General features: G+C 62.2%; 1 protein-coding gene across 10 annotated transcripts; it reads left to right on the top strand.

The window, feature by feature from the left end:
- B3GAT1 (beta-1,3-glucuronyltransferase 1) lies at window positions 1-25,939 on the top strand. Of its 10 annotated transcripts, XM_060304324.1 has the most exons (11): window positions 64-156; window positions 5,089-5,160; window positions 5,847-5,920; window positions 7,879-8,061; window positions 8,173-8,264; window positions 16,914-17,006; window positions 17,134-17,280; window positions 20,674-21,308; window positions 21,744-22,040; window positions 22,800-22,900; window positions 23,987-25,939. In XM_060304324.1, exons 6-10 carry the CDS (start codon window positions 17,003-17,005, stop codon window positions 22,884-22,886), a joined length of 1,170 nt encoding a protein of 389 aa, XP_060160307.1. In that variant the 5' UTR covers window positions 64-156; window positions 5,089-5,160; window positions 5,847-5,920; window positions 7,879-8,061; window positions 8,173-8,264; window positions 16,914-17,002; the 3' UTR covers window positions 22,887-22,900; window positions 23,987-25,939. The 10 variants fall into 10 exon arrangements, with proteins under 10 accessions (XP_060160310.1, XP_060160304.1, XP_030697725.1 ...); XM_060304322.1 differs by lacking the exon at window positions 7,879-8,061 and having other exon boundaries at window positions 8,116-8,264; XM_060304323.1 differs by lacking the exons at window positions 5,089-5,160; window positions 7,879-8,061 and having other exon boundaries at window positions 88-156; window positions 8,116-8,264.
- Window positions 25,940-26,256: the final 317 nt, after the last annotated feature.

Genomic DNA, 26,256 nt, shown 5'->3' with positions numbered 1-26,256 from the left:
AGCGATGAAGGGGCCCCCGGGGGCCCGCAACCCGAGAGCCCCCGGGGCTGGAGGCGCGCGCGGCCCGGGCCAACAGCCTGGGGGCGCCGGGGCCGGCGCGTAGGGGCCGCCACCGCGATGGAGCGCGCCGGGGACGATCCGGACACGCCGCCGCAGGTCAGTGCCCCCGCTGCCGCGCACAGAGCCCCTTTATGCTTCCGCATCGGTCCCCGCGCCATGTCCACCCGGGCGCGTTTGCGCGCGCCCGTGTGTGTGTGTGTCTGTGTGTGTGTGTGTGTGTGTGTGTGTGCGCGCGCGTGTATGGCTGTGCGTGCAGTGGGGCGGCTGGAGAGCCAGCTGGGGACCCGGCCGGGGCGGAAGGCGCTGCCGCCGCCGAGGGGCTGCGAAACCAAACCTGGGCGATGCCTGCCCTCCTCGGGCCGGCGGGAAGGGGAAGCTGGTTCTCGGCAGTTTCCAACAACCGGCCGGGCTCTTAGCTCGCTGGTTCCTGCCTCCCCACCTCAGCAGGTGGTTCCCGGTGGCCGGGAGCCGGGGGCCAGCACCCGCCGCAGCGGCTCCCCAGCGTCGTCCCCAAGCTCTGAGGCTCCAGCCACTGGCAAGTTAAGTCTCTGAAGCTCTGCCGGGAGGCTGAGGGGCTGAGCGGTGCTGAGAGGACCCAGCGTCCTTAGGACGTACAGTGCAGGGGGCGGGGGAGGCACGACCAAGTTCACCACCCGCCCTCCGCCGCCGGGCTCCGGCCTGGGGTCCTAGTCCCTCCCAAGCCAGAGCCCGCAACTTCTGAGAAGGAACAGAGAGGTGAGGCAGGAGAGACTGGAGTAGGAGGCCAGGGATCAAACTGTGCCTGGGGACAGCCCAGGACCCAGCAGCTGAGGTCGGAGAGACCGCACCCACCCAGACACAGATGCATAAACAAGGCCCCAACTGGCCCCCCTGCCCCGACCTCCCCTGGCCGGGCCTAGTCTCAGCTGGGCACCCTTTGCCTGGATTCTTGTAGAAACTGGGTCTCAGGGGCTCCGGGGAGCTCTCTGCACTGGACGCTGAAGCCAGCCTTGCGGACAGCTGGTCGCCCCAGGCTGGTGGGGACAGCCCTACCTGCGTGGGTACCAGTCTGGGTGGGGTACCCATCGGGAGCTTGGGCTGTGCGACATGTACCAGTTCCAAGGACTGGGCACGGATGTCCCAGTACAGAGCCTGTGGTACCTCCAGTGTGGTTGTGTGGAAACGGGGCACAGCTGCGTAAGTTACTGGCGTCGTGGGGCGCGTGGCTTCACAGGACGGTGGCTCCAGGGTCCTCTGAGATTTGCCTTCTGTCCCTCACCACAGAGATTGAGACATTTCCTCCCAAACCTGCTTAGCTGGTGACGGCTACTGCCCGTACTGGGCCAAACGTCAAGTCCCCCCCTTCCTTTGTTTGGAACAAAGACCCTTCCCCGTGAGACCTTCAAAGAGACTATCCATTGTGCCCAGTCCATGCCCATCACCCCCAAAGTTTCTGGAGCTGCATGCACTCCCCTGTGCCCCTTTGGATGGGAGCGGGAAGGCTTGCCCCGGTTATGGAACAGGGAGGGTTGATGGATTTGTGCCCCATTCAGCACCGGCGCCGAGTGGCTTGCTGTGCACGTTTCTGTACCTGACCCGCAGATGCTGGGGGATCCCTCCTTGTTCACGCTGTTGGAGGCTCACAGGTGCTGGGTTGAGTACGTGCACAGAGGTTTCTGGACCAGCAGGCACTGACCGTCCACCTGAAGCATGGGGACAGGCAGAGACCGGGGGCTCCAGAGGAAGATGCCGGTGGGGCCTGCCCTGTCCCCGGCATCGGGCCTCTGGACGGACCTGCATTTTCCCACCGTAGTTTTGAAGGGCGAGGGGTGAGGGGCCCCGGGCGGCTGTACCTGTCTGGTCGTGGCACGGCGTATGAGGCAGGGCAGGAGCGTTGCAAGCGTGGCGGGTTCGGCAGGGTGAGCTGCCCCGAGCCAGGCTCTAGGATCAGGGAGCGTGTTGGTTCAGCTTTGGCCGGAGGAGGGCCTGAGCTGGGGTGGAGAGGCCTGAGCACTCCCCTCTGCTGAGAACTGAAGGGGGAGAGGGGCAGGGCTGGGGAAGAGAGAGAATCTGAGAGCCTGAGGCAGGCAGGGAAGCGTGCGAGAGACAGCAGACAAAGACGGAGGCACGGATGACGGGGGCCCAGGGGCACGGGTGGGCCAGCCTCGGGCCTCCTTCCAGGATGCCCCCCCCGCCGGCAGCCATCAGCCAGGGCAGGAGGCCCTCCGTGGAGCAGGGGGGACGGCCTACTGAGGAGGGCTCTTCCCGAGGCTCGGATGAATGTGGGGTTCAGAGGGAGGTCCTCAGGCAGAAGGGGGACAGGCTGTGAGATCTGGGACTCTCAGGGAGACCCATCTCTTGGTGCCTGCCCCACACCCTTCCCGGCCCCGGGGTACAGTGGACTCTGGGGGATCCAGCACCTGGGGAGAAGGAAAAGGAAAACCTCCTTCCTGCACCTCCAGGCCAGAAGGCCTTTGGGGACCCTGCTGAGAGCGTGGGGTGGGGGGCAGGGAGGTAGTGCCGTGCAGGGCACAGGCGTGGCCAGGCCGAGGCAGCCTCAGCCCCTCTGTGACCAGCTAGGTGGACTTTGGGAAAAGCGGAGCCCTGTAAGCCCTGGTTTCCCAAAGGCCCATAAATCCAGGAGCCTCTCCCACCAGGCTGTTTGTAGGTGAAGTGCTCGGTGGATGTTACTGTAACATCTGCATTGCGTTCACCTCCCCCCACCTTCTTCTGGGGTCTGGATGGCTCTAGAATTTGGAGTAGCAATTCTCTGGCCCACTCTGGGGCCGGTCACATTGGCCTTGTTGCCGGCTCTCCCCTCAGACTCCCACGCCTCCGGACTCTGGGGCTTGTCCAGCCCCTGCCATGCCTCTGCATCGACACATGCTTGGTGTCTCCTTGCCGAATGGCAGCAACATGGGTCCCGTGTCTAATTGGTGGTCAGTGTGGTCACTGCACGTCTCAGACAGTGGTTGTCCCCAAAAATCCACACAACTGACGAGAACCCCAGGCCGGTGGCCTCTTGGTATCCGTGCTAGAAGCTGGCAGAGTGGGCGGAAGTCGCTCAAAAGCCCCCTTCCACACACATTCACTGAGCACCTACTGTGTTCCAGGCTCTGGGCCAGTGCTGGGGACGTAAAGCGTCAAACAATCCAAAACCAAATCAGGTTTCCGGTTTAGCTTTAGGAGGAAGGACTGTGTGGGTTGCTTTTTTTTTTTTCCGCAGCTACAGCAAATTTACTTTTCTAATGAGGTGTAGCTTCAGCCAATGTTAAAATGAATCTGTACTCCCTGAGCACACCAGCTGACAGCGGGACAGCGGCCTTCCAGCCAAGCGCCTGGCAGGGATTAGGGCTTTGCCACCGATAAGCCCAAAAGTGGGGAGTCTCAGTCTGGACCTCCAAGAGTTGGCTGGATTGGCGATGAGCCTTGCCTGCAGTATTAGAGCTGTCAGCAGGGTTTCTCCTGCCCTGCAGGTAGAAGACGTGAGCCGTTATTATTGCTTCATGAGGAGGGGGGAGGGAAGCAGGGGGAGCAGAGACCAGAGGGCAGGGCTGTGGGTATTAGGAGGGGACCCGGTCTGCGGGTCCTTGCTGACCCCCATGCAAGCCTGGGCGCATGCGGTCACCTCCCCCTCACTCCTCTCCCGTCTTGCTTCCTTCTGCGTGAAGTAGTCGAACAATCTGTCCTCGGAGGCCATGAGTGTCTTTAGGCTCAGGACTCTGGGCTGTTCATTTAACCAGCGCTCAGAAGCCTTAGAGCCCAACACTGGACGTGGGGCGGCTGCTCTCCCTCCCTGGTGGCATCCCGCAGCCACACCAGCCACATTTCAAGAGCACAGTAGCACACGTGTCCTGTGGCCACCATACTGGATGGCGTGGATGCACGTAGGATGTGCCCAGCGTCCCCAAGTTCTCCTGGCAAGTGTTGTTCCGGGCTCTACACAGCTGGTTTAGTGAGGCGCTGAGAGCGTGGGCTGCTGGACTCACACCCCGGCTCTGCCACGCACAGCCGTGTGGCTTGGGCCATCGCCTAACCTCTCTGTGCCCCTCATGTCTTGTCTCTAAGCAGGGATAACAGGATGTTTGTGAGGCAGGAATGAGGATTACAGTTAATCATGTTACTCACTTAGAACGTGAGGAGTGCTTTGCTTAGCAATTTTTTTTTATTACTCATTTAGTTAAGATTTCACCTAACAGACACTTAGGGAACAGCCTACTTGGTGCCAGGCGTGCCGAGGGGCCCAGCGTGTGGCCTTGCTTCCGTCTCCCAGCCACCCTGAGTCTCGGTTTCCTCCCCTGTGATGGGGGCGTGGCCGGCTAATAAGCCCTGCACCACTCTCCGGGGACAGAAAATGAGGTGGGGTGTGTGTCTGCCTTTGCAGATGAACACTGCCAGATCCCCAGGGAAGCAGACGCACCTCCCACCAAAGAGCATTTCCTTAGCCCCCGTGTGTTCAAGGTAAAAGGAGCAAATGGGGTTCCGGCCTCCGCCAGCATCTCGGTGGGGACGTGAGGTCTCTGCCTGGGCTCCCAGCCCTGGACCTAAGGTCCAGCGGAGCGAGAGGGGCCCTGGGCCAGACGGGATTAGCGGTCAGCTGGCTGAGCCCGGTTCCAGGCCCAGCTGTGTCGGCCGCTCTCTGGGTGACAGAATCTCAGGAGCCTCTATCTCCTCATCTGAAATGAAAGGAGCATGAAGCATGTGAACATTTCCCACCGCGATTACGCCGCTTCCCTTGGTAAGCTCTCCATGACGGACGCCCCAGGAGCAGGAGGCAGGAGTGGGGAGCCCACCAGCCGAGAAGGCAAAGGGAAGAGGGAACGGATCTGGGAGCAGGAATTCGCATCCGCAGCCATGGACTAGCGCTGAGGCCAGCAGACGGCCTGGCCTGGGATTAGGATTCTGTGGCTGTAGGTGCTTCCTTCTTTCTGCAGATAAGGAAGCCGGTGCCCAGGGAGGGTCCACTCCTGTTTCAGGTCACACAGCACTTTAGTGCCTTGTCCCAGACTGTGACCTGAGTCTCCCAATGCCCACCCCTCCCTCTCTCAGGTTCCCTGTGGACAGAGACAGGCAGGACAGAGACAGGCAGCAGGACCACAGGAGCAGCCCCCCAGGCTCGGGGTAAGAGGCCCACCCTGAGAGCCGGGCTCCTTTCCCCCACCAGCCGGCACAGGCCTTCGCTCTCCTCCCATGGTAGCTGGCCCAGGAGGACCCAGCTAAACCATCCTGACAGGGCCCCAGGGAAGGTCAGCTGGTTCAGGCCACAGGCAACGCATTAAAAATACACTGGAAACCTTGATTAAACCAGTGAATCATCAGCCTGCGTGGTATGTGCTTGCACACTCTGACCAGAGGGGTGAGGTCAGCCTGGAAATCCTCAGGCTGGGTGAGCCATCGGGGCCCTCGCTGGCTCGAGACCGGTTCTGGGGGCTCCCAGCTCCACTCAGCCCAATCCCGAAGCCCTGGGTCCCCATTAGCTGATTGGGGTCCCCCGGGCGGCCTCTGCAGCCTGAGGAAATCCAGGCTCGTCCTCAGCCCCCTCCCCCGTCACTGACCCGATGCCCTTGGAGGTCAGAGTGGACTTGGGGTGTCAGGCCGCATCCCTGGAGGCCCAGTTACTGGAAGGTGCGGCCAGTGGAGTGGCCACACCAGGCCTCCGGGGAAGCCCTCCCCGCACAGCACGGAGCAGAAGGACGGACCGGCTCACAGCGGGGCTGCCCGTTGGGCCCTGGGCCCGCTCTGCTCCCAGGCGGCTCTGCTTGGGTTGCCGTACTGCCTCTGAGCAGGTGCTTTTCTTTTTCCCTCAGAAAGCTTCTGAACTAAAGCCGAAGCATTACTCACCTAACTCATCACCTGCCGATATTAACTTCCTCTCCCTCCTGTAAGTCTCCCTCCGAGAACCAGCATTCCAGCCTCCACCCCTCCCCACACCCAAGGCTGGAGACCCAGCAGGCTGCCTTGCGTGTGCGTGCCTGTGTGTTCCAGCGTGTGCATGCATGCATGCGTGTGAGTGCACGTGTGTGTGTGTGTGCATTCCATCCTCCGGCCACGTCTTGCTCACTCCTAGCAGCTCATCTGGAACCCCTGGGGTTGCGTCCCCCAGGCGTGCCCTGGGCATGTTTCCTCATGGTAACGCTCCCAAGTGACAGCCCGCAGGAGGGCCACGCGCTGGGACCACACACAGGTGCCCACCCAGCCCCGCTGCAAGGAAAGCCCTCTTATGCCCCCCTGGTGTCTGGATGGGTCATTGCTGACCCATCTAACCAGAACTTCTGGTTGACAGATTCGTTTTTGTAGTTAAAAAAAAAAAAAACAACCCGTAAAGTAAAATGAAAATGTACCATCTTAACTGCTTTTAAGTGCTTACTGGCATTAAGTACGTTCGCGGTGTCATGCCACCATCCATCTCCATCTTGCAAAGCTGGTTTAGTGAGGCGCTGAGAGCGTGGGCTGCTGGACTCACATCCTGGCTCTGCCACGCACAGCTGTGTGGCTTGGGCCATCGCCTAACCTCTCTGTGACCCTCATGTCTTGTCTCTAAGCAGGGATAACTGCTTAAAGAACTTTTTCATCTTGCAAACTGGAAACTCTGTACCCTTTCAACCCCCCGCCGCCAGCCCTGACAGCCACCCTTCTGCTTTCTGTCCCTATGAGTCTGACCACTTACCCGCCTCTGTAAGTGGGTCACATGGGCTTAGCCGGGCTGCGCCTGCCCCTCCCTGAGTGCAGCGTCCTCCAGGGTCATCACGTCGGAGCAGGGGTCAGGGCTTCGTCCTCGCTCGGGCTGGATCGCACCGTGTGGATGTGTTTTGTCTGCCTGGTCATCAGGCTGGCGGGTCACTTGATGCCAGACTGTGGGGCAGAAGTGGTCAACAGTGGTGTCTCCCCACTGCCCTTCCCTCCGGGAGGCTGCAGACGCCTCTGTGCTCTGAGTACCAGGTGCCATGAGGAGCAGGGAGGATGGAGCCCTGCTTTCCCCCACCTGTCCAGTACTAAACGCGTGTCCCTAGAGCCCAGCCCTCATGACCGTCCCCAGGAGGGTGTGCCTGGCCAGCCCAGAGGTGGGGCAGGAGCCCGGCCAGGGAAGAGCATGCCAGGCAGAGGCACCAGGTGGGGTCGCCTGCCCTGCTCCCTCCAGAACCCCACCCGGGACCCTTCCTCGCAGAGCCTGTCCCTGGGCCGGGAGCCCTGCTGACCCAGGAGCCCTGTGTGCAGGGCCAGCCCCTCTGCACGCAGCTCCGCGGTGCTCAGCCCCGTCTCAGCCGTCGTGCTGCCCTGCTGCCGGCTGTATAGTGCACGGCCTGTAAAACAGACAGAGTGTCGGCGGGATCTACCGTCTGGGGGCCGAGCTTAGGGACCCTCCATCCGTCATGCCTCTCAGGGGGAGCACATGCTGCCCACTCGGGCTCACAGGCCTTCTTGGGCTGGACCCCCTGCACCTCCTGCAACACTTTCCCTGAACTGTGTCTCATCAGGCAGTGGGAGCAGCTGACACGCAGGGGTGGGGGGACGAGGGACCCGGCAGGAGTAACAGGAAACAGAGGTGGTGAGAGCAGCTTTCCGGGAGCCCTCACCTGCTTCCAGGGGGAAAGGGCATGAAACGGGCAGCTCGGGGTCGATGGTCCCACACCCCCAAGCTCAGCCCGAAGGAGGAGAACCGCAGCTCTGACAGCTCTGGAGACAGGAGGAGAGACGGGGGACCCCTGACCTTCCGAAATCCCCGGTCCTGCCCTGGGTGTGAATCTTGGAGGTTGGGCAGGGACACAGGACTAATGCGGGGGGACAGGAAGGTGTCCCAACACCAGGGCAGGCCCAGCTCAGTTTCCAAATGTGTAAAAGAGGAACAGAAAAGCGGTGCCCACCCAGGGAGCTGCGTGAGCCCACGGCAGGCAGCCCGCGGCCAGGAGCCCGGACATCCCGCTCATCACACCGCCGCGGAGCCCACGCCCCATGGACCACCCTCCTCAGCACAGCCTTGTCCTTGGGAGGGAGGAATCTGCTAGAAGAACTGCCCAGAGGCCGGTCAGTGCTGACCCGGGGGGAGCTGAGGTGCCCTGGCTTCCCTTTCTCTTCCAGACACTTGGACTCGGCTGGATTCAAACAACATGGTTGCTGCTATAATTTCTATTACAGTTGACGTCGCCCAGCATTCGTGGTGCTCCCTGTGGGCCAGGCGCCGTGATAGTGTTTTCCATGGACCCCTCATTTGATCGCAGAGTGGCCTGGTAAGAGTCGCCGAGAAGGGACTCAGTCGCAGGGACACTGGTGCAGCCCCTGCTCCGTGTCTGGCCCGGGCCTGGGGTGGATCCAGAGGAGTCCGTGGCTTGGGGGCTGCGGACAGACACGAAAACCGACAAGCTCTCGCAGGATGCGGGCTGGCCGTTCGCTGTGTGGACGCTGAATGCTCAGGCCTGGGAAAGCTTGCGAAGGGGGAGGGATATGGCCGGGGGCGCAGAGCTCCAGGTGGTCTCCCCCGGTCAGCACCCCACCCCAAACCGCTCGCCATCAGCACCAGAGGAAATGGAGGCTGCACAGCCCGGGGGCAGGGGACGGTGCAGTGGGGACAGACTGCCTTCGGCCGCTCACACCCCTCCAGGGCATCCGAATCCCAGCCTCGCCCATGGCCCTGCACAGCCGTCCTGGCCCAGCCGGGCGTCACACCCTCAGTTCCAGGGCCAGAACCTCCAGGTTACCCAGCCTGCTTAGTTCTGGTCCCCTGGCCTTGCTGAGACCACATGCCCTGCTCACTGGCCAGCCAGGGTCCCCAGGACCTGTGCCAGGCTCCACGCTGTGGACCGTCCTTGCAGCCAGCACTCCATACCCCCCAGGCAGTGCAGCCCTGGGCCCTTCTCAGCCTCCCTGGGCCTCCCCAGTGGAGGGGGGTCAAGGAGACCCGGTTGCACCACCCCAGCTCCCGGAGCCCAGGGTGCAAGGGCCCCACCGTCTTCTGAGCTCTGGTGTCCTCAGCCTCGGCAGGGAGCTCACCGCTCCCACCCATGCTGGCGGCCGGTCAGGAGGGGAGGCCCGCCCAGCCGCCCGGTGGCTCTTGCCGCCCTGGTCCACTAGAAGCTGTTGGCTTTGCTCGTCCGGTGCGCCAGCCCCGCCGTCTGTCTCGTATCAGAATCTGCGGAGCCCTCGGCTCCTGCCGCCACAGTCACTGGCCTGATCCGGTGGGTGTCACTGTGTCCCAAGCTGCCCCACCCCTCACAGGATGCTGGGCGACGCAGCAAGCTGGGCGCTGGCGGGAAAGGTTGGCGTGTTCAGTCCAGGGCGTTTGCTGTGACCATGTTGGAATCGGGCGGGGCCTCGGCCTGTGCCAGGGCGGCCTACCTGCCGGTGCTGCTTAGCTGTGGCGCGGGAGGACGGGGGGCAGGCCGGGGGGCAGGGAGACGGTCCCAGGAGCCGCGAGTGGAGCCCTCTGCTCCCCGGGATCGTGCTGCGGGCACAAAGAAGCCCACCTGGGTCAGCTCGAGAGCTCATCTTTGGCTGACTGGAGACCCACGCGTGGGCCCACAGATACGTGTGCACTCATTCAGATAGGGTGCTGGCCACGAGCACACATGCATGCACACGTGTGTGAAGCCGTGAACGGGCAGCCCTGTGACGTCACCCAGAGAGGGTGGCCCCGTGGAGCTCGCAGGATGGACTCGGCCCCAGCCACACTCCTGAGTGAAACTACAAGTTCCACGTCCAGGAGGAGGGAGAGCAGGTGCCGCGGCCGCTGCCGTCGGGCCAGTCGGGTGGAGTCAAGCGGGCAGGGGGTGGGGGCACAGTGACGAAGCTGGTACTCGGGGCTCCACAGGGCAAGGACCCCGTGGCAGCCAGCGGGCCCAGGGACACACAGGCCCCCACGCTGGGCCATGGCAGAGGCCTGGCAAAGGGGGCAGCGGGGGTCAGAGGCCACAGGGAGGAAGGACATGAGGGGATGCTGGCCGTGAGGGCCGGGCTGGCTTGCTTTTTGGGTCTCTGGACTCGGCCTTGGGGCTGGCCCAGACCTCGGGGTGGGAGGGGAGTTACCGTCCGATGGACCAAGGCAGGTCTGCCAGTGTCCAGAGCTCTCACGAGCGCTGCAGGGAGGGAAGGCGCCGGGCTGGACGTGGGGTCAGGGACGGTGGTGGCAGGAGGTGGAAGGGAAGCAGAGAGGATGCAGTTAGTGGGGGGTGAGGCAGCACAGCCGAGCGCCTCAGATGCCACGGAGGGGGACTCAGGAGGTCTTGGGGAGGGCACGTCAGGGGGGCGGGCCAGGCAGTGAGGTGGGCTGTGCAGACAGATCTCGATGGGAGGCCGTGGAGGAAAGAGCAGGCCTGGACCAGCATCCGGGCACGGCCCGGCGGATGCGGGGAGCAGTGGGAACGGCCCGGGGTTTCCGTGCTGGCCGCCGAGACGAGGAGGAAGATGGAGCTGCTCTGGGAGGAAGACGACGGTGGGGTCTCTTTTGTGTTTGAGGTGTCCATGGAACATTCCAGACACAGAACAGCTCCAGGCTGGAGGAGGAGACTGAGACCAGAGCGGGCAGGGGGAGGGGGAGGCCACGGGGAGCCCCTCGGGTGTGCCGGCTGCGTGGCCAGACGGGAGCTGGGGTCGGGAAGTGACCTGGCCTCCCTGCTGTGCTGGACAGGCCCTAAGGTGTCCCCGTGACCTCTGACGCCCGCTGTCCACGCCTTCAGTGTGGACACGCCTGTGACCAGGAGAACGTGGTCAAGGTGATGGGCTGTCCCTCCTGCGGTCTCACAGTGTCCTGGAGGACGCGTCCCGGCGGCAGACTTGCCCCGGGTGCCCTCCCTGCTGTCCCAGGGCGTGGGTGACCGTGTTGGCCGAGGACACGGGGCAGGGAGCCGAGGGCAGTGCCGCCCACGGTCCTGTGACTTTGGGGCAGTGGCCTCTGCCGCCCCCCAACCCCGGGCGTGGAAGCAATCGCGCCTGTCCAGCCCTCCAGGAGCCCCTGCGCAGGGGACCCCGCACGTCGGCTGGGCTCCTGACCCACGGAAGGTGGAGATGGAAGAGAACTGGGTGGTTAGAGCTGTAAGCACGTGACCACAGGTCGGCCGCGGGAGAACACAGGGGTGCTTGTCTTGGGGACAGTGACGTTCTCTTAAAAGCTGGCGTGGTTGCCAAAAGGGGGCAGGGACAGAGATACAGGGAGGAAGGGGGAAGAGGGGGTCGGGGAGGCAGCTCCTGCCAAGACCAAGCCTCCCCCAACCCCAGGCCAAGCCAAGGGCCAGAAGCTGGACTCCATGCAGGGGCCGCTCCCCAGTCCACAGATGGCAGAGCCGGGCCTGCCCTCACTGCCCCCCCACCACCAGGGGAGGACCGCGGCCGTGCCACTCTCTGCCCGCCTGCCCAGGGCTCCCGTCAGCACCTCGCTGCTGGGTGCCCTCCCCGCCCAGCCCTGCACAGCCACCCCAAGACCCTCTGCGTGGTGGCTCTTCACAGGGGGCGTTCGGCCCAGCTGGCCACTGTCAGACGGTGCAGTTCTCCATCCGGTCTGTGTCCCTCTGGTCGCTGTCCCCACCTTGAGCCAAGCCGCGGGTCACCCGTGTGCTCCGGGCCCAGCCCAGAGCAGCAGCAGGAAACCCCCGAGGTGAAGCCCTCCTGCAGGGAGGCTGTGGGACGAGTGGACGCCCTTCTGCCCAAAGACCACGCCGCTGATTTGGGAACTCCAGTAAACCCACGGGTGCTGATAGCTTGTTCCCTTCAAATTCCTGCAGTGATGCAGGGGGGACCATGCAGACCAGACCCCCATTTTCACTCTTTACTAAGAATCCAAACCTGATCCCAAGGCTATATCTGAAAAACCAAGAAAGAAAACGAGGGAGCCACCTCAGACAGACGACCGATGAGCTGTGTTTCCTGACTCTCGGGCGAAAGAAACCCACAGCTGTTCTGCCCGAGCCGAGCCGACGTCCTTCTGCCCCAGCGGGGCCTGGCCTCCTGGCGAGAACCCCTCCTTCTCAGCCCCCACCGTGAAAGCCCGCTGGGGAGCCCCTTCCTGGGGTGGCCCTAGGGGGGCCGGCCTGCAGGCAGGGGGCATTGTGCATGGGGCACCTGGATGTGAGCAGCTCCGCTGACTCCAGGACCTTGGGCCCTTCCAAGCCTCGGTTTCCTCGCGTGTACAATGGGTATGAAACCTCCCTGCCTGCCCCACAGGCTGCTGTGGAGATAAAGGACCGGCTTTATGAAGAAATGAATCCCACCTGCCCAGGGCAGGGCTGTGAGCTGCAGGGCCAACCCTGAGCCCTCCTGGGCATCACGCCCTCCTCGTGGGTGGAAGGAGCTGTGGACCCCTCTGTGTCCAGTCCCCTGCGGGTGGTGGGGACAGGAGCAGGAAGTGGACAGAGATGGTGGGTGGAGAGGCCCCCGTGTCCTGCCCCCTCCCCCGTGGAGCCGGTGTGGGTGCAGTGGCCAGGGAGGAGAGGCCTGGGGCCAGTTAATGGAGTGTGGATTGACTGGACAGGAGCTGATTAGCTCTGGCATCTGGCTTGTCCTGAGCAGCGGCCGCCGGATCAATACTAATCCCTTGATCCCATTAGGGCCCCTGCAGTTCTCGGGGACGGCGTCCAGCCTCCCTCCCGGGCACTGTCTGGGGCTGGAGGGTAGAACTGGAGCCCTAACTGCACCCGCCTGCTGTCTGCTGTTAACCCCTCCCCGTGTCCTGCTTCCTGCAGCCCCTGGCACCCCCGCCCGTCCTCTCACACCACCACCCGGCCCCCCATAACCCGGGCCCTGACATCTGCTCGGCCCCAGCGGGACTCAGGCTCCCGGTGTCGGGCCCGTTTCTTTCCTCCCGGGCACGGCAGTGCTCTCCTCACCACCTCTCCTCCAGTGACTCAGGACTGATGTCCTCAGGGGGCTGGGGGTCCCCTCTGGCGGTCAGTGATCCAAGTGTCCATAATGTTGGTTCCCAGCCTGTTTGCAACAGTTTCTGCTTGTTCTCATCATCACGGAATATGACATAAACCAAGAAACACGAGCTGGAAAGAAAGAAATGTGTCGTTCCTAGGAAAACTAAGCTGAATGCTCTCAGAAGATTCCATGAGGCGAGTCTAGGGAAAACGTTCTCCAAATGAGGTGAAGATTGGTGGGAAACATAACAATTCTAAAGGATGCGGCGCAGGTTCCTCACCGAGTGTCCCAAGGTCTTGGATCACTTCCGAGAAGTCGTCGCTGAGGCCAAAGGCGGTGTGCCCAGCGGGGCGACTCCCAGAGGGTGGCGAACTCCCAGGACAGGCCTCAGCCCCGCTTCCCAAGCGGGCAGTGCCACGCTGGCCAGTGAAGAGCGTGTGGTCGGGGACAGGACCGCTGATCGTGCAGTTGTCGGGACACGTGCAGTGTCCGCATCACCTCGAAGGACTCTTCACCCCGCGGCCTCCTGTGACCGCCACCGTCCCGGGCTTATGGGCACCACGGCTCCTATCCTGCTCCAGAGGCGAGGGCTGGAGTGGTCTGTGTGAAACTGACCTCCGCCACACACATGCACACGCCATCTCCGGAGCACCTCCCTGAGGGATGGGACGGAGCCGTGTGAAGCCCCTTTCCCTGCTGCCGTGTGGTCCAGGGAATCCAGAAGGGCCTTGCCCACCACCGATGCTGAACTAATATTTGCTGAATGGAATTAAACCAGCCTCCTCCGCAGGTACTGGGACGCGGGTGAGGTTTTCGTCTGAATCCTGCAGCTCAGGAGGCAGCCTATCCATGCATTTGGAATCGTCCAGCCTGGAAGCCAACCTTGCCCTGGCCCTGCCTCCCCAGGCCCAGCCTCTCCTGTCCAGCCTGCCCGGCTACAGCCCAGCCTTGGACACATCGGAGCCCCCCATCTGGGTCCCAGACACCCCCTGGTTCTCACAACCCATGACACCCTAAAACCCATAGGCAAATTCCTATAACTAGGTCTCCCCAGATGTGGCCAGTCTCCAGGGCTGCTTGGCCCATGAATCAGCTGTTACACTGGCCTCTTGCTTTGACTTTGGCCTTGAATGCCACCCGACCCCGTTTTCCCACCAGAGCCCTGTCTTAACTTCAAGGTGCTAAAATGGCAGAACTGAAACTTCATAAGAACCTCCCAGTCCAGCCCTGTGTGTGGAGATGAGGGTGGAGGCCGAGGAGGACAAGCAGGGGCCCCGGGGGCAGCAGCCAGAGCACTGTCCCGCCCCCTCACGTCCCCTGTGCCGTCCCATGGGGCTCACACGCCCCTCGGCGCAGCCTTGTCTGTGTCCAGCCGAGGCCCCCCGTCTGCACTTGCTGAGGGGCTGGGCGGCGGGGGCCAGTCACGGACACGAACTGCGGTGGCTGGTGGGGAGTCCTGGCCTCGGCGGACACCGGGCCCCACCCTCGCTCTCGCCGGCAGGACCTCGCTTCAAGCACCGCAGTCTCCCTGCCGCACCCCTCCTCCTGGCTCCAGGTGCGGCCGAGCCCCTCCTCCATCTTTGCACTGACTCCTCTGCCCGTGGCCACCGAGGGCCCAGGGCGGCCCTGGGTCTGCGGCTGCTTGAGCCTGGACCAGAGGCAGGCTGCCCGCCACCCCTCCAGGGCCAGGCGGGAAAAGTGGGCCGAGGCCAGTGGTCATCCTTGCAGCCCCGTCTCACACTTGGGCCTCTGGGTCTGGGGTAGCTTCCGCTGCTCCCAGCCCAGGTCCCCCCAGGCCTCTGCTCCCTGACGCCCAAGCCCAGGCCCCATTTCCCTCAGACCCGCCCCCTGCTGGCCAGCTGGTGCTCTCCAAGGCTGGGGGCTCTCCCTGCTCTGCTTCATAACCGCCTGGTAATTCGCTCCCTGATTTTGCTGCTATGCTTATAATAGCCTCCATTAAAGTTATGGGGTTTGCAAGCCGTAATGGCTTCCAGAGTAATTAATGCACAACTGGGTTTATGGCTAAGTTTATTTTTAGAGCTTTTCTGCCCGCCCCACCCCCTTCCTTTCATAGAAGTTTTGACCAGATAGAGCGGATGGGATCAGAGCCTCCCTCCAAGGCCCTGGCGTCCACGGCCCCCCTTCCTCTCCTGGTACCCCTCCTGCTCCCCCCAGGGGGGTGCTGGGCCCTGCAGGGGGCCTCCCGGAAGGGGCTCTGGGGCCTGACCCTCCTTCCCGAGCTCCTGATGCAGCTCAGACCCAAAGGGCCCGGATTCAGGTCTGGCCCCACTGCATGCCGACGGTGACTTGGACAAGATGCGGACCCTCACGGCCTCTGCAAACTCCAGGTGGAAGGGGTCGAGGGCAGCGCCTGCGGCCCAGGCGTTGGGAAGACTGAACGTGGAGTGTCAAGTGCATCTCTGGCCCCACAAATGCTCCCCACCAGCTGTTCTTTGCTCAAACTGCAGCCCGGGCGGCCGAGGGAGGGGCAGGTGCCGGAGGCTGGAGGCTGCCCCAGCGCAGCTGCCTGAGTGCCAGGGCAGGCCAGCTCCCCATGGCTTCCCCGCCGGAACCAGAGCCTCCCCAAGACCAGGATGCCTGGAAAAGCTCCAAGGCGATCACAGGACCAGAGGAGACCTCCCAGCCAGCCCTACTGGAAGCGCCTCTGACCCCCATCACGTGGCCTGAGACAGCCCCGCCAAACCGAGGCCCCAGCTCAGCCCTTCGCAGCCCTACCTGTGGCCTTGGAGCAGGGAAGGGGCTGGGCGGGGATGTAGCACGAGCTCACGCAGCACAGGAGACGCAGACAGGCATCCTGGGTGGGACTCTGGGCTCCCACCTGCTCGGGCCACGACAAGGAGTGTGGAGGAGACAGCTCGCACCCCAGGATCATTCCCTGCTCTGTGCCTGCACCGTTTAACGCCGGTGGCAGGGGGGGCAGGCCGTGCACCATCTGACTCCAAGGAGGCTGTGGAGCCAGGGGTGGCAGGGGCAGCGGGGCCACCCCGGGAGACCGCAGTGCCTGTCACTGGAAGACAACACGGTTCTTGCACCAGGCATGGGGACTGCTGGCAGAGAGAGGACCAGGCAAGGAGGAGGACGCACTGCCTCCAAAACGGGAGCCCAGATCCTGCTCAGCCCTGGCTCTCAGCTCTGCGGGAGACGAATGTGCGTCTGCGGGGGGCTGGGTGGGCAGCGAGCGGCCTCGGGGGCTCGGTGTGCCGGTGCTGGGCACTGGGGTGGCCCACACACTGGGACAGGCCAGGGCCGCCCATGGCTGTCCTCCCTCACGCCTCCCCCTGTGGACCCCAGCTGCATCTTGCACGGCACTCAGCTCAGAAGTGAGGAGGAAGGTGAACGTTGGGATGTGACAGTTTCCATGGCGGTCCGGAAGCTGAGCGCCTGTCTCCTGGCATGTGGGCAGCCGGGCCAGAGGGGAACTCTACCCACAGGGCACCTCTCCTGGAGCTCCCGGAGCCCCTGCTGCTGCCATTTGAGTGCCATCTCCCCGGGACGTGGCAGCCCCACCGGGAGCACGTCTCCTGGCTGACGCCCAGCTGCAGCGCCCGGCCTCCGCCCTACCTCCGCGGGGGCTTCGCAAGAATAGATCGTGTCCGGGTCCACTCCTTAATCCAGGCTGTGAAATAACCACCTGGGCACAAGCCTGCGACCATCACAGCTGCTGACTCGTTCCGAGCGCTTGCTGTGTCCATCTGGTGCCAGCCCACGGGCTCCACGGGTGTTAACGCATTTAATTCCCAGAAGCCTTGGGAAGTAGGTGCTGAAGGCGCCCATTTCATAGATGAGAAAACTGAGGCACAGAAGTGAGCTGGGGTTAAACCCAGGCAGGTGTGTCTGAATCCTGAGTGGACAGCACCCACCGCCACCTGTGAGGACAGAGGCTGGCCGCACCCCACGGACTGGCAGAAGCCAGGTTCCACCCTGAAAACACGATGCTGTGCGTCCCGAGCCGGCCAGCGGGGACCTGTTCTGCCCAGGTCTCTGGCCGCCACCTTTGCTCTCTCTTGCAGGTGTCCACCCCGCAGGGTTCCTGACCCACCTCAGAAGGCAGCACCCACCAGACTCCGGTAGGGCCGGACTCCGCAGACCTGCTTCGGCAATGGGTGGGTTGTGAGCGTGGTCAGGCCTGCTGGCCAGCATTCAGCTTCCCGCTGCCCCGTGCCTGGCCCACCCGGCCCATTCCTGTTCTTTTCTCCCCTGTGCTCGCCGCCGTCCGCTGCCGTCGCTCAGGTAACGAGGAGCTGTGGGCCCAGCCAGCCTTGGAGATGCCGAAGAGACGGGACATCCTTGCGATTTTCCTCATCGTGCTGCCTTGGACGCTGCTGGTCACCGTGTGGCACCAGAGCACCATCGCGCCCCTGCTCACCGCACACAAGGGTGAGCCCCCGCCCGGCCCCAGCTGCCGGGCTTTGCTGATGGGGTGACCACAGCCAGGGCTTCTGGAGTCCTGACTCTCACCCGCTCGGTAGCTGGGGAACCGAGGACGAGCCAGGCTGATGACCGTACCCTCGTGGGCGGGGGGTCTCGGCCCGTTTGGGGCTCTGATGATGCCACACATACAGGCACAGACTCACGGGGCAACTCTGCACCTGTTCCCAGGACGTGCACCCGGGAGGGCTCAGGGGTGGGTGGCCAGGATTCCCGGCCTGCGTTGTTTAAAACCTTTCAGGGCGAGTGTGTTGTTCGCTCCTCTTTTCCTGATCAGGAAGCCCTGATCCAGTGCCACCTGCTGAAAACAGGCTGGACAGAGGCAAGTCCCCCGGAGCCGGGTTAGAACTGGCTTCGTCTGGCTCCCAGCCCAGAGCTTTTCCCTCTCACACCAGGGCCCCCTATGCCCCAAACCCGTACACGTGCGCATCCCCCCGCGCCTGCCCCTCATGGCCAGTCTCCAGTCCCACACTCCCCCCCTCTCTGTTCGATCCCTTCTCCCATGGGAGCCCGGGGAGCCTGAGGAAACACAGAGGTGCCCAGGCACATCCCAGGGAGAAAGCTGACAGGACTGGGGTGGGTGGGGGGATGCTGGGAATCAGTGATTCGGGTGCAGGCAGGGCCAAGAGCCACAGTCTGAAGCTGGGCTGCTCCACAGTTACACATTGGGGCCTGCTCAGCCCCGGTGGGTCCTGAGGCTTCCGTGAGGAAGGGCCAGGCTGGAGATGGCTAAGCGCCCACTGCCTGCTGGGGCACCTGGAGCTGTCCTCCCAATCCAGCACCTCTCCTTGGTGCTTACTTTTGTGGGGGTTTTTTTTGTTGTTTTTTTTTTTGTGGCCATGCTGCTGGGCCTGTGGGATCTTAGTTCCCCGACCAGGGATTGAACCCGGGGCCTGGCAGTGCAAGTGCGAGCCCTAACCCCTGGACCGCCAGGGAAGTCCCTGGCGCTTATCATTTTAGAGTTGTCACCCAACAGCACATCACTACATTTACCACATGTAAAGGGACATAATACCACGTGGCTTCCATTCTCGGCAGGGCTCTGGGGTCAGAGACGCCAGGCTGCTTCGCTCAGCACTGCCCTTCCTGCCTGAGGACAGGGAACTGGCATCCACTCTCCCCAGAGCAGCCAAGACAGACAGAACGAAGGCAGCAGCAAAGGAAGTTAGGGAGGCCTTAGGACCCAAAGGCGGCAGAAGCCCTGACCCAGCCCTGTCGTAGGCGCGGAGAATGTACCAGGGCACAGACCCGCCGGCGGGGAGGGGGGGGTGATTTGAGTGGCAGAAAGGGACAGGGAGGGAGAGGGACTCTCAGTGTCCTTCCCAGGCCTTGGTTTCCAAAACTTTACTCACGGCAGGATAAACTAAACTTTACTTATACCTTGGTCAGAAGCTGCTCTCCTCAAGCTTGTTGTCTTTCACAGTCTGACCCAAAACTCCTCCTGCAAGTGCTCTTGGCTACCTGCATTTGCGCTAGTCTCCCGACCCTGCACCCACGGCCCAGGCGCAGGCTCCCACTACCCCTGTGTGTCTCGTCGTGGGTGTCTGGTTGGCCTTTGGGAGCTCCCTGAGAGGCGGGAGCACGTGTGTCCCCGCCCCTCGGTGCCCAGCGTCCAACCCCACGCCAGCACCCAGGCTAACAAGAACCATGGGAAGGAGGGAGGGGGCGGCAGCTGGCTGGACCCCACTTCGCCCCCTGCAGGTAACCACTCACGCCATCCTTTCCATAGTTGCAAGAAGCCATGAGGAACAGGGCCGCTTACCAGGGATGGTGAGCCTCGGGGCAGAGTTACGAGCCCTTTAACCCACATGCAACTCGATAAAGGAGATGCAGGTATTGGCTCCATTTTGCAGTTTCTAAAACTGAGGCACCAGAAGCCAAGCACCCTGCTCACAGCCGTATGGTTAGTACAGAGTGGCGCAGGGTCTGAGCCCAGGCACTCAGATCCCTAGGTCAGTCCTCTGACGCTTGCCACCTCCTGCTGAGATGGTGTGAGAGCAGTGAGGGGCCCACAGCCTTTCAAACAGGAAGACACACCTCAGAGAGAAGGGACTCTTTAAGAACAAGCATACCCGTGGGGGCTTCCCTGGTGGCGCAGTGGTTACGAATCCGCCTGCCAATGCAGGGGACATGGGTTCGAGCCCTGGTCCGGGAAGATCCCACATGCCGCGGAGCAACTAAGCCCGTGCGCCACAACCACTGAGCCTGCGCTCTAGAGCCCGCAAGCCACAACCACTGAGCCCGCATGCCACAACTAGTGAAGCCTGAGCACCCTAGAGCCCATGCTAGGCAACAAGAGAAGCCACCACAATGAGAAGCCCACGCACCACAATGAAGGGTAGCCCCCGCTCACTGCAACTAGAGAAAGCCCGCGCCCAGCAACAAAGACCCAACGCAGCCTAAATAAATAAATTTTTTTAAAGTAAAAATTTTTTTAAAAAGATATGAATCAACACCATTTTTTTAAAAAAAAAGAATACCCATAGGCTGATTTCCCCTCATGAGAGGACTGCTGGCTTTGCCCATGGGGAGAATGTCCAGGATGCAAGAGAGAGCTTGGTCATTAGAGCCGCCCCAGCGGGCGCAGGGTGCTTTCCGGAGAGAGGGGCTCTCATCCCTGTGAGTGTGTCACAGAGGCCAGGCCTCTGCCAGGTTTCACACACGCCTCTCCTGGGGTCCTTGGGGACACATGGGCACACATGGCTGGGTGTGGGGCAGGTAGGGTTCCAGGTGGCTGAAAGAGTGTGACCGGAAAGTGCAGATTAGGAGACAGACACCAAACCCCAGAAGAGCTGAGATGGGTCTCCACCCTCTGCCCCTTTGCACAAATGTGAGAATAAAGTCAGCGACGACAGGCACAGGGTTCAGAATTATCTTGCCAGCTATGGGCAACACCCTAGAAGAAAATGCAGTAGTTAAGTATCAGATACTCTGCACCAAGATTCAGTAAGCCCCGGGGTTACTGACTCCAGGGTTTGTGAAAAATCGGGGCGAGGTAACCGCAGACTCCCGGGTCCACGGTGTGCTGTAGCCACGACAGCACTAACGCTGCCCTCCGGCATGGGAGGCAGTGCCCGGGGCTCTGCAGCCCCAGCCGGTGCGAGGCAGTGCAGTCAGCTCTGGCCAGGTGTGAAGGGTATAGGGTGGTAAGGAGAGGACACTTTGTCACATAAAACCCGAACCGCGGATGCAATCTTGGAATTTGGCCAGTTGCCGTCAAATAGCTACAGAGCTGTCAAATGCGAGAAGGAGGGAGAGGTTATTTCTGTGTCATCTCGGGAGTCACAACTAGCAGAACCCAGGGGAGGATGTCAGGCAAGCAGCCTTGACCGCCAACTTCAGCCCACAGGGCCCCAGGCAGGGATGCGCTGACGTTCCCGCGGGTGGAGCAGAGGAGAGCTGCATGGGGCGGGGGGGCCGAGGTACTTGCTGCGGAGCTGCCCACACCGCCCCCCCTCCAACCCGCAGATGACGGCAGCGATCCCCGACGCGAGGCGCCACCCGGCGTGGACCCCAGGGAGTACTGCATGTCCGACCGCGACATCGTGGAGGTGGTGCGCACCGAGTACGTGTACACGCGGCCCCCGCCCTGGTCCGACACGCTGCCCACCATCCACGTGGTGACGCCCACCTACAGCCGCCCGGTACAGAAGGCTGAGCTGACGCGCTTGGCCAACACACTGCTGCACGTGCCCAACCTGCACTGGCTGGTGGTGGAGGACGCACCGCGCCGCACGCCGCTGACCGCGCGCCTCCTGCGCGACACCGGCCTCAACTACACGCACCTGCACGTGGAGACGCCGCGCAACTACAAGCTGCGCGGGGACGCGCGCGACCCGCGCATCCCGCGGGGCACCATGCAGCGCAACCTGGCCCTGCGCTGGCTGCGTGAGACCTTCCCGCGCAACTCCAGCCAGCCCGGCGTCGTGTACTTCGCGGACGACGACAACACCTACAGCTTGGAGGTTTTCGAGGAGGTGCGCGATTCGTGGACGTATATGGGGCCCGGGGAGGGTGCGGACCCGGCGCGGCCTTCAGCCCCGGCTGGCGAAGGGGGAGGAGATCGGCCTTGGCCGCAGCCCTGGCTTCCGGGCACTGTCTGCGTGAGGGCTTCCAGTGGGGGGACAGGGAAAGGGGGTTCCTTGTCGACTCTCTGAGTGTCCTCCGGGTCTGGGAGTCACGACAGTGTGGGGGGAAGGGAAGGAGTCATTTCAGACTCTAAATTGGGGAGACAGAAGTTTTGCAGCAAAGGACAAAGAGGGAAGGTCACGTGACAAGGCGAGTATCAGCTGGTTGGAGGGGTGGCCTTGCCCACAGCCCAGGCGTGCTCCTCCGCAGATGCCCACCCCGAGCAGCCCGGGTGCCCCGACTCCCATCCCCGCCCAGGCGCCCTGACCCTTCTCCTTCTGTAGATGCGCAGCACCAGGCGGGTGTCCGTGTGGCCCGTAGCCTTCGTCGGCGGCCTTCGGTACGAGGCCCCGAGGGTCAATGGGGCCGGGAAGGTGGTCGGCTGGAAGACTGTGTTCGACCCCCACCGGCCGTTTGCAATAGACATGGCGGGGTTTGCGGTCAACCTGCGGCTCATCCTGCAGCGAAGCCAGGCCTACTTCAAGCTCCGCGGCGTGAAGGGAGGCTACCAGGAAAGCAGCCTCCTGCGAGAACTTGTCACCCTCGGTGACCTGGAGCCCAAGGCGGCCAACTGCACCAAGGTAAGCCCCTCAGCAGAGCTGACAGCTGCAATGCAAGCTTTCTCCAGCCCACAAAGCCCTCCCTCTAGATCAGGGAAAAGGAAATAGGGCCCCAGACAGCCTCCCAAGACGGCAGCTTATCGCCCTTCAGGAGCCACGGTGATGGCAGGTGGGGGAGCAGGAAGGGGCGACCGGCGAGACAGAGCCCAGGACTGAATCCCTCCCTCACCTCGAAGCAGCTGGGCTCCACGACCCTCCTGCCAGACACACCTCCATGTGTGCACACACATGCACAGACACGGGCACACACATACATATGCATGTGCACGCATACACACATGCATGCATGGAACATACATGGGTGTGCGTATGTACAACACAGGCACACGTATACATATGTTCATGCATGCACACACACACACACACACACACGCTGCTTCAAGTTTGGACTTCTCCAGCCAGGGCCTGGGCTGTCACTTAGCTGAGCTGAAGGTCCCGGAACTCTCTCTCCCTCTGGACCCATCAAGAAATGCAGGGGAGGATGAGAAGCAAGAGGAAACCTTGAGACCTGTTTGTCTCTTTTCTGTAGCTGTAGACTTTCTGTTTCCAACAGATATTTTGAATGCAGCCTATGTACAAAAAGCAAGAATGAGGGCGTAGGTAGAAATAAAGAACAATGGAGAAAATCTTGCTGGAACAAGGGCAGAAGGAGAGGGGGCAGGGGTGGGAGGGCGAGGTCAGGGGCCTGCCCCATGTGGTCTCACGTCTCTGAACACACAGATCCTGGTCTGGCACACACGGACTGAGAAGCCGGTGCTGGTGAACGAGGGGAAAAAAGGCTTCACTGACCCCATGGTGGAGATCTGAGCCCCAGGACACAGGTAGGGGGATGCAGGCAGGTGACGCACTGGGCGGGCCACCCAAGCTTGGATGCAGAGTAAATCTGCCAAGACTTTTCCTCTTAGTCTTTAATCGTGAAGGTCAGAGCAAATGCCCCGTGGAGTAGAGGAGGCATAGCTGAAGTCGACAGGAGCCAGCCTCCCCCCGTGGCTGGGTGGTTCTTCCACCAGCTGCTTGGAAGGCCTCACCTTCCAGGCACCGCCTGGTGACAGCTCCCTGTCATCACCACTGTTATCCTGGCCACCAGCCGGTCCCCTTATGAGGCGCTGCTGTGTGGACCCGCCCAGGCTCTGTCTCCTGCAGGTGCCTCCTCCGTCCTGGTGAAAGCGTGGACCGAGGAGCCTTGCCTGACTCCCAAGCTACCACTTTCCTCGGTTTGACCTTTCTTTCTGTAGGCCTCAGTTTCTTCATCTGCAGAATGGGTTGTTGAGGCACCAGGAACAGTCTGGCACATAATAAGTCCTGCCTAAGTGTTGCTATTTTTATTTGTTTGATTCTTTTTGGCCAAGCCACGCAGCATGCAGGATCCAGGGATCGAACCTATGCCCCCTGCAGTGGAAGCGCAGAGTCCTAACCACTGGACCTCCGGAGAAGTCCCTTTATTTGGTTAAAACCCTGTATTGCTGTAGGTCACAGGCTCCATCTGTGTTTTAGAGGCAAAGGAATGAGGTGGAGTAAAGCTGAAGTGAATTGTGCCAGGTGATTGGCAAAGCCAGGAATTTTCTATGAGCTTCTCTGTGATCTCATCAGAGGTGGGAGCTCAGACAGTGGGACACACCTCTGTCCTCTGGCCTTGGAGTCAGGCTGAAGCTTCTGTATCACCTGGGCAATGGCCCTGCCCACAGGGGACCGCAGGGGGTCTGCTTATCTTGTCCCCTGAACTTAGAAAATCACCTCAGTCGCTGCCACTGAGACTGTGTCGGGACAGAGCATCACTCCCTGCCTCTCCCGCTCCCGGCCTCTCAGTGGGACCCGGGGGTGGGTTCTGCGGAGCCCCTGGGTGACGCTTCAGGGGCCCAGGATCCAGCGGCTCCCTCACGCCTCCCCCATTCTTCTCCCCGTCACAGGAGCCCCCTTCTCAGACCTGCTCCTGGCCACCTGTGCTCCCCACGCGGGTGGTCCCTCCGAGGCGGACTCCTGTGGAATCGCCGTCACCCTCCTTTCTACTCTGGGGCCTTCAGAGAGACCAGCCTGATGCCAGGACAAAGGACGGAGACCCTAAAGCACAGAAACCCCAGACCTGTTGTTCTGTTCCATCTGCCCTGGCAGGGCCGGCCGGGGCAGACACCATGGGCCCCAAGCCCGGGAGTGATGCCAGGCTGGGAGGGGGCGAAAGACCCCAGCAGTCCAGCAGAGGGCTCCCCAGCTCCCCCTCGAGGCCCCACGACCACACAGGACACCTGGCCAGGGACTGCGGAAGACGGCAAGCAGCCCCCACCCCCGGCATCAGGAACGAGCTGCTCCGAGGAGATGCAGCCCCTCCGGCCGGCTTTCCTCTGGCTGCTGCTTGCGGAGCGTAAGGCTGTCTGTGCTCCCGGCAGGCGGCCAGCCCTGTGCGCGGGGAGTCATGCTGCCAGAGGGCTGTTCTCCCCATACCTCAACCTCGTGGAGGGAGCAGAGCGCCCTCCCCGGCTCTTGTCCCAGCGCAAGGAAGGAGGTGGGCCCTCCACCCAGCACAGGGTATAGACCACACGGCACCTCCCCAACGCCCACTGGGCTCCGGGCCCCTCGCCTGGGCTGGGACTGGGGAAGCAGGAGCCCCCAACCCAGAGCCATGAGAACCACAGGCCTCAGGGGCTCGAGGGAGCAGGTGGGCCAGGAGGAGAGAGGAGGGGCCCGGGCGGTCCCAGGGCTCCTCCCTGCCCCTGGCTGGGGGACTCTGGATTAGCAGAGGGGTTTAAGGAAGGGGGCAGAGATGATCTGGACCCCGAGGGCAGGATACCTGAGCACACACTGCTTTGGAAACCATGCGATTTACACACCGAGTGGGAAGTAAAACCTCCCTTCTCCCTAAACTGGGGGCGCGAAGAGCAAGCCGGCCTCATGTCCGGCCGCCCGGCCGCCCCAGACAAGGAACCGTGTGCGGCCCTCAGCCAGGAGGAGAGGTGCCTGTCTCCCTGGCTTCCCGACGGGGCCGGCCCTCCGCCGGTCTCCACTCACACTCCTGAGCGTTGGAAGCACAATTTTCCTCCCCTGTGGAGGCAGAGGAAGGGCCTGAGCCCGCTGAACAGGTGTTTACTTTTAACCGCTAATAGCCCCTACTCCACTTAGACTCATGGGATGGGTCTGCGGGCCATGGAGAGCCCACTCCTGGGTGCATGGGTGGGTGGGCAGTGGGCCGCAGCCCAGCGACCTAACATTCACGGAGTATCGGCTGCCTGTTTTTGAAGTGGATTTAACTCCTCAGCATAGTCACGAAACCTTCGAGGGAGGGCTCATGTCCCTGAGGGCCCTGAGCCACCTGCAGGACGTCCCACACCCATGGTTGCCTGAGAACCACCTGGGTGGCGGGGGAAGGGAGGGTGGGCGAGGGCGGGCACCGTCGAGCGAGTGAACTCATGCAGGGCACTACTCTGCCTCACTCGCCGGGACCAGCCCCAAACGCAGGGGCGGCTTGGCTGGGCTCGGGCCGCCTTGGCCCGGAACCCAGGGCTCGTTTCAGGAAACTTGGTAACGACAACATGGTCTCCTCTTTTCTTTGGCAGATGGTGTTTCTATTGTTTTCACCTAATACCCTCTCTTAGCTGCACGTGTGTTTATTTGTAATTACAACCTGATGGACTGCAGCTTTCGCCTTCACTGGGAATGAGTTTGCTATGAATCAGAACTGGGTCCATGGCTAGTTTGTTTTCCAAACGCAGTGTGTTCCCTGCTCCCCCCTGTACAGGAGTGGGGTGGGGGCCGGAGGACAGAGACGGGGAAGGTGGAGCCCCCAAGCTGCACTATCGGGTCTGTTTTAATTTAACTGTATTTAATTTGTTTTGAAATTAAAAGTCAAATATGGTTTTTAACAGTCTTAATCCTCCTCAGCCCTGTCTTAGTTTTCCTCATTCATTTAACCGTCCAACCTGTACTATCAGGTGCCTTGGGGGGACACGCCTCGTTCCTGGCACAGCACAGGGCCAGAGCTCTGCCTGCCCAGGGCTGCCTTCTCCGGAGAGAACACAGATGCTCGGGGCCAGGGTGCTCCGACAACCGTCATCAGTTCCAAGGTGACGGATGAGGCAAGCGGGGCGGAGTGCAGCTGGGGAGGTGCTGGCATCCCACCTGGGCCGTCAGAAAGGCCCCCCTGGCCAGGTGGCCTCCGAGCCGACGTGCGGAGAACTGGGTCCAGGAA

This window comes from Globicephala melas, chromosome 8 (genome assembly GCF_963455315.2).
Source record: "Globicephala melas chromosome 8, mGloMel1.2, whole genome shotgun sequence".
Lineage (NCBI taxonomy): Eukaryota > Metazoa > Chordata > Mammalia > Artiodactyla > Delphinidae > Globicephala > Globicephala melas.
This window is presented reverse-complemented; position numbering and strand designations above follow the sequence as displayed.

Excerpts from the sequence above, each read along its gene's own strand:
- B3GAT1 (XM_060304321.1), top strand. Across the intron at positions 17,281-20,673 it reads CCTGCTCACCGCACACAAGG|CCCACAGGGCCCCAGGCAGG; the intron begins GTGAGCCCCCGC and ends CGCCAACTTCAG. Across the intron at positions 22,041-22,799 it reads AGGCGGCCAACTGCACCAAG|ATCCTGGTCTGGCACACACG; the intron begins GTAAGCCCCTCA and ends CTGAACACACAG.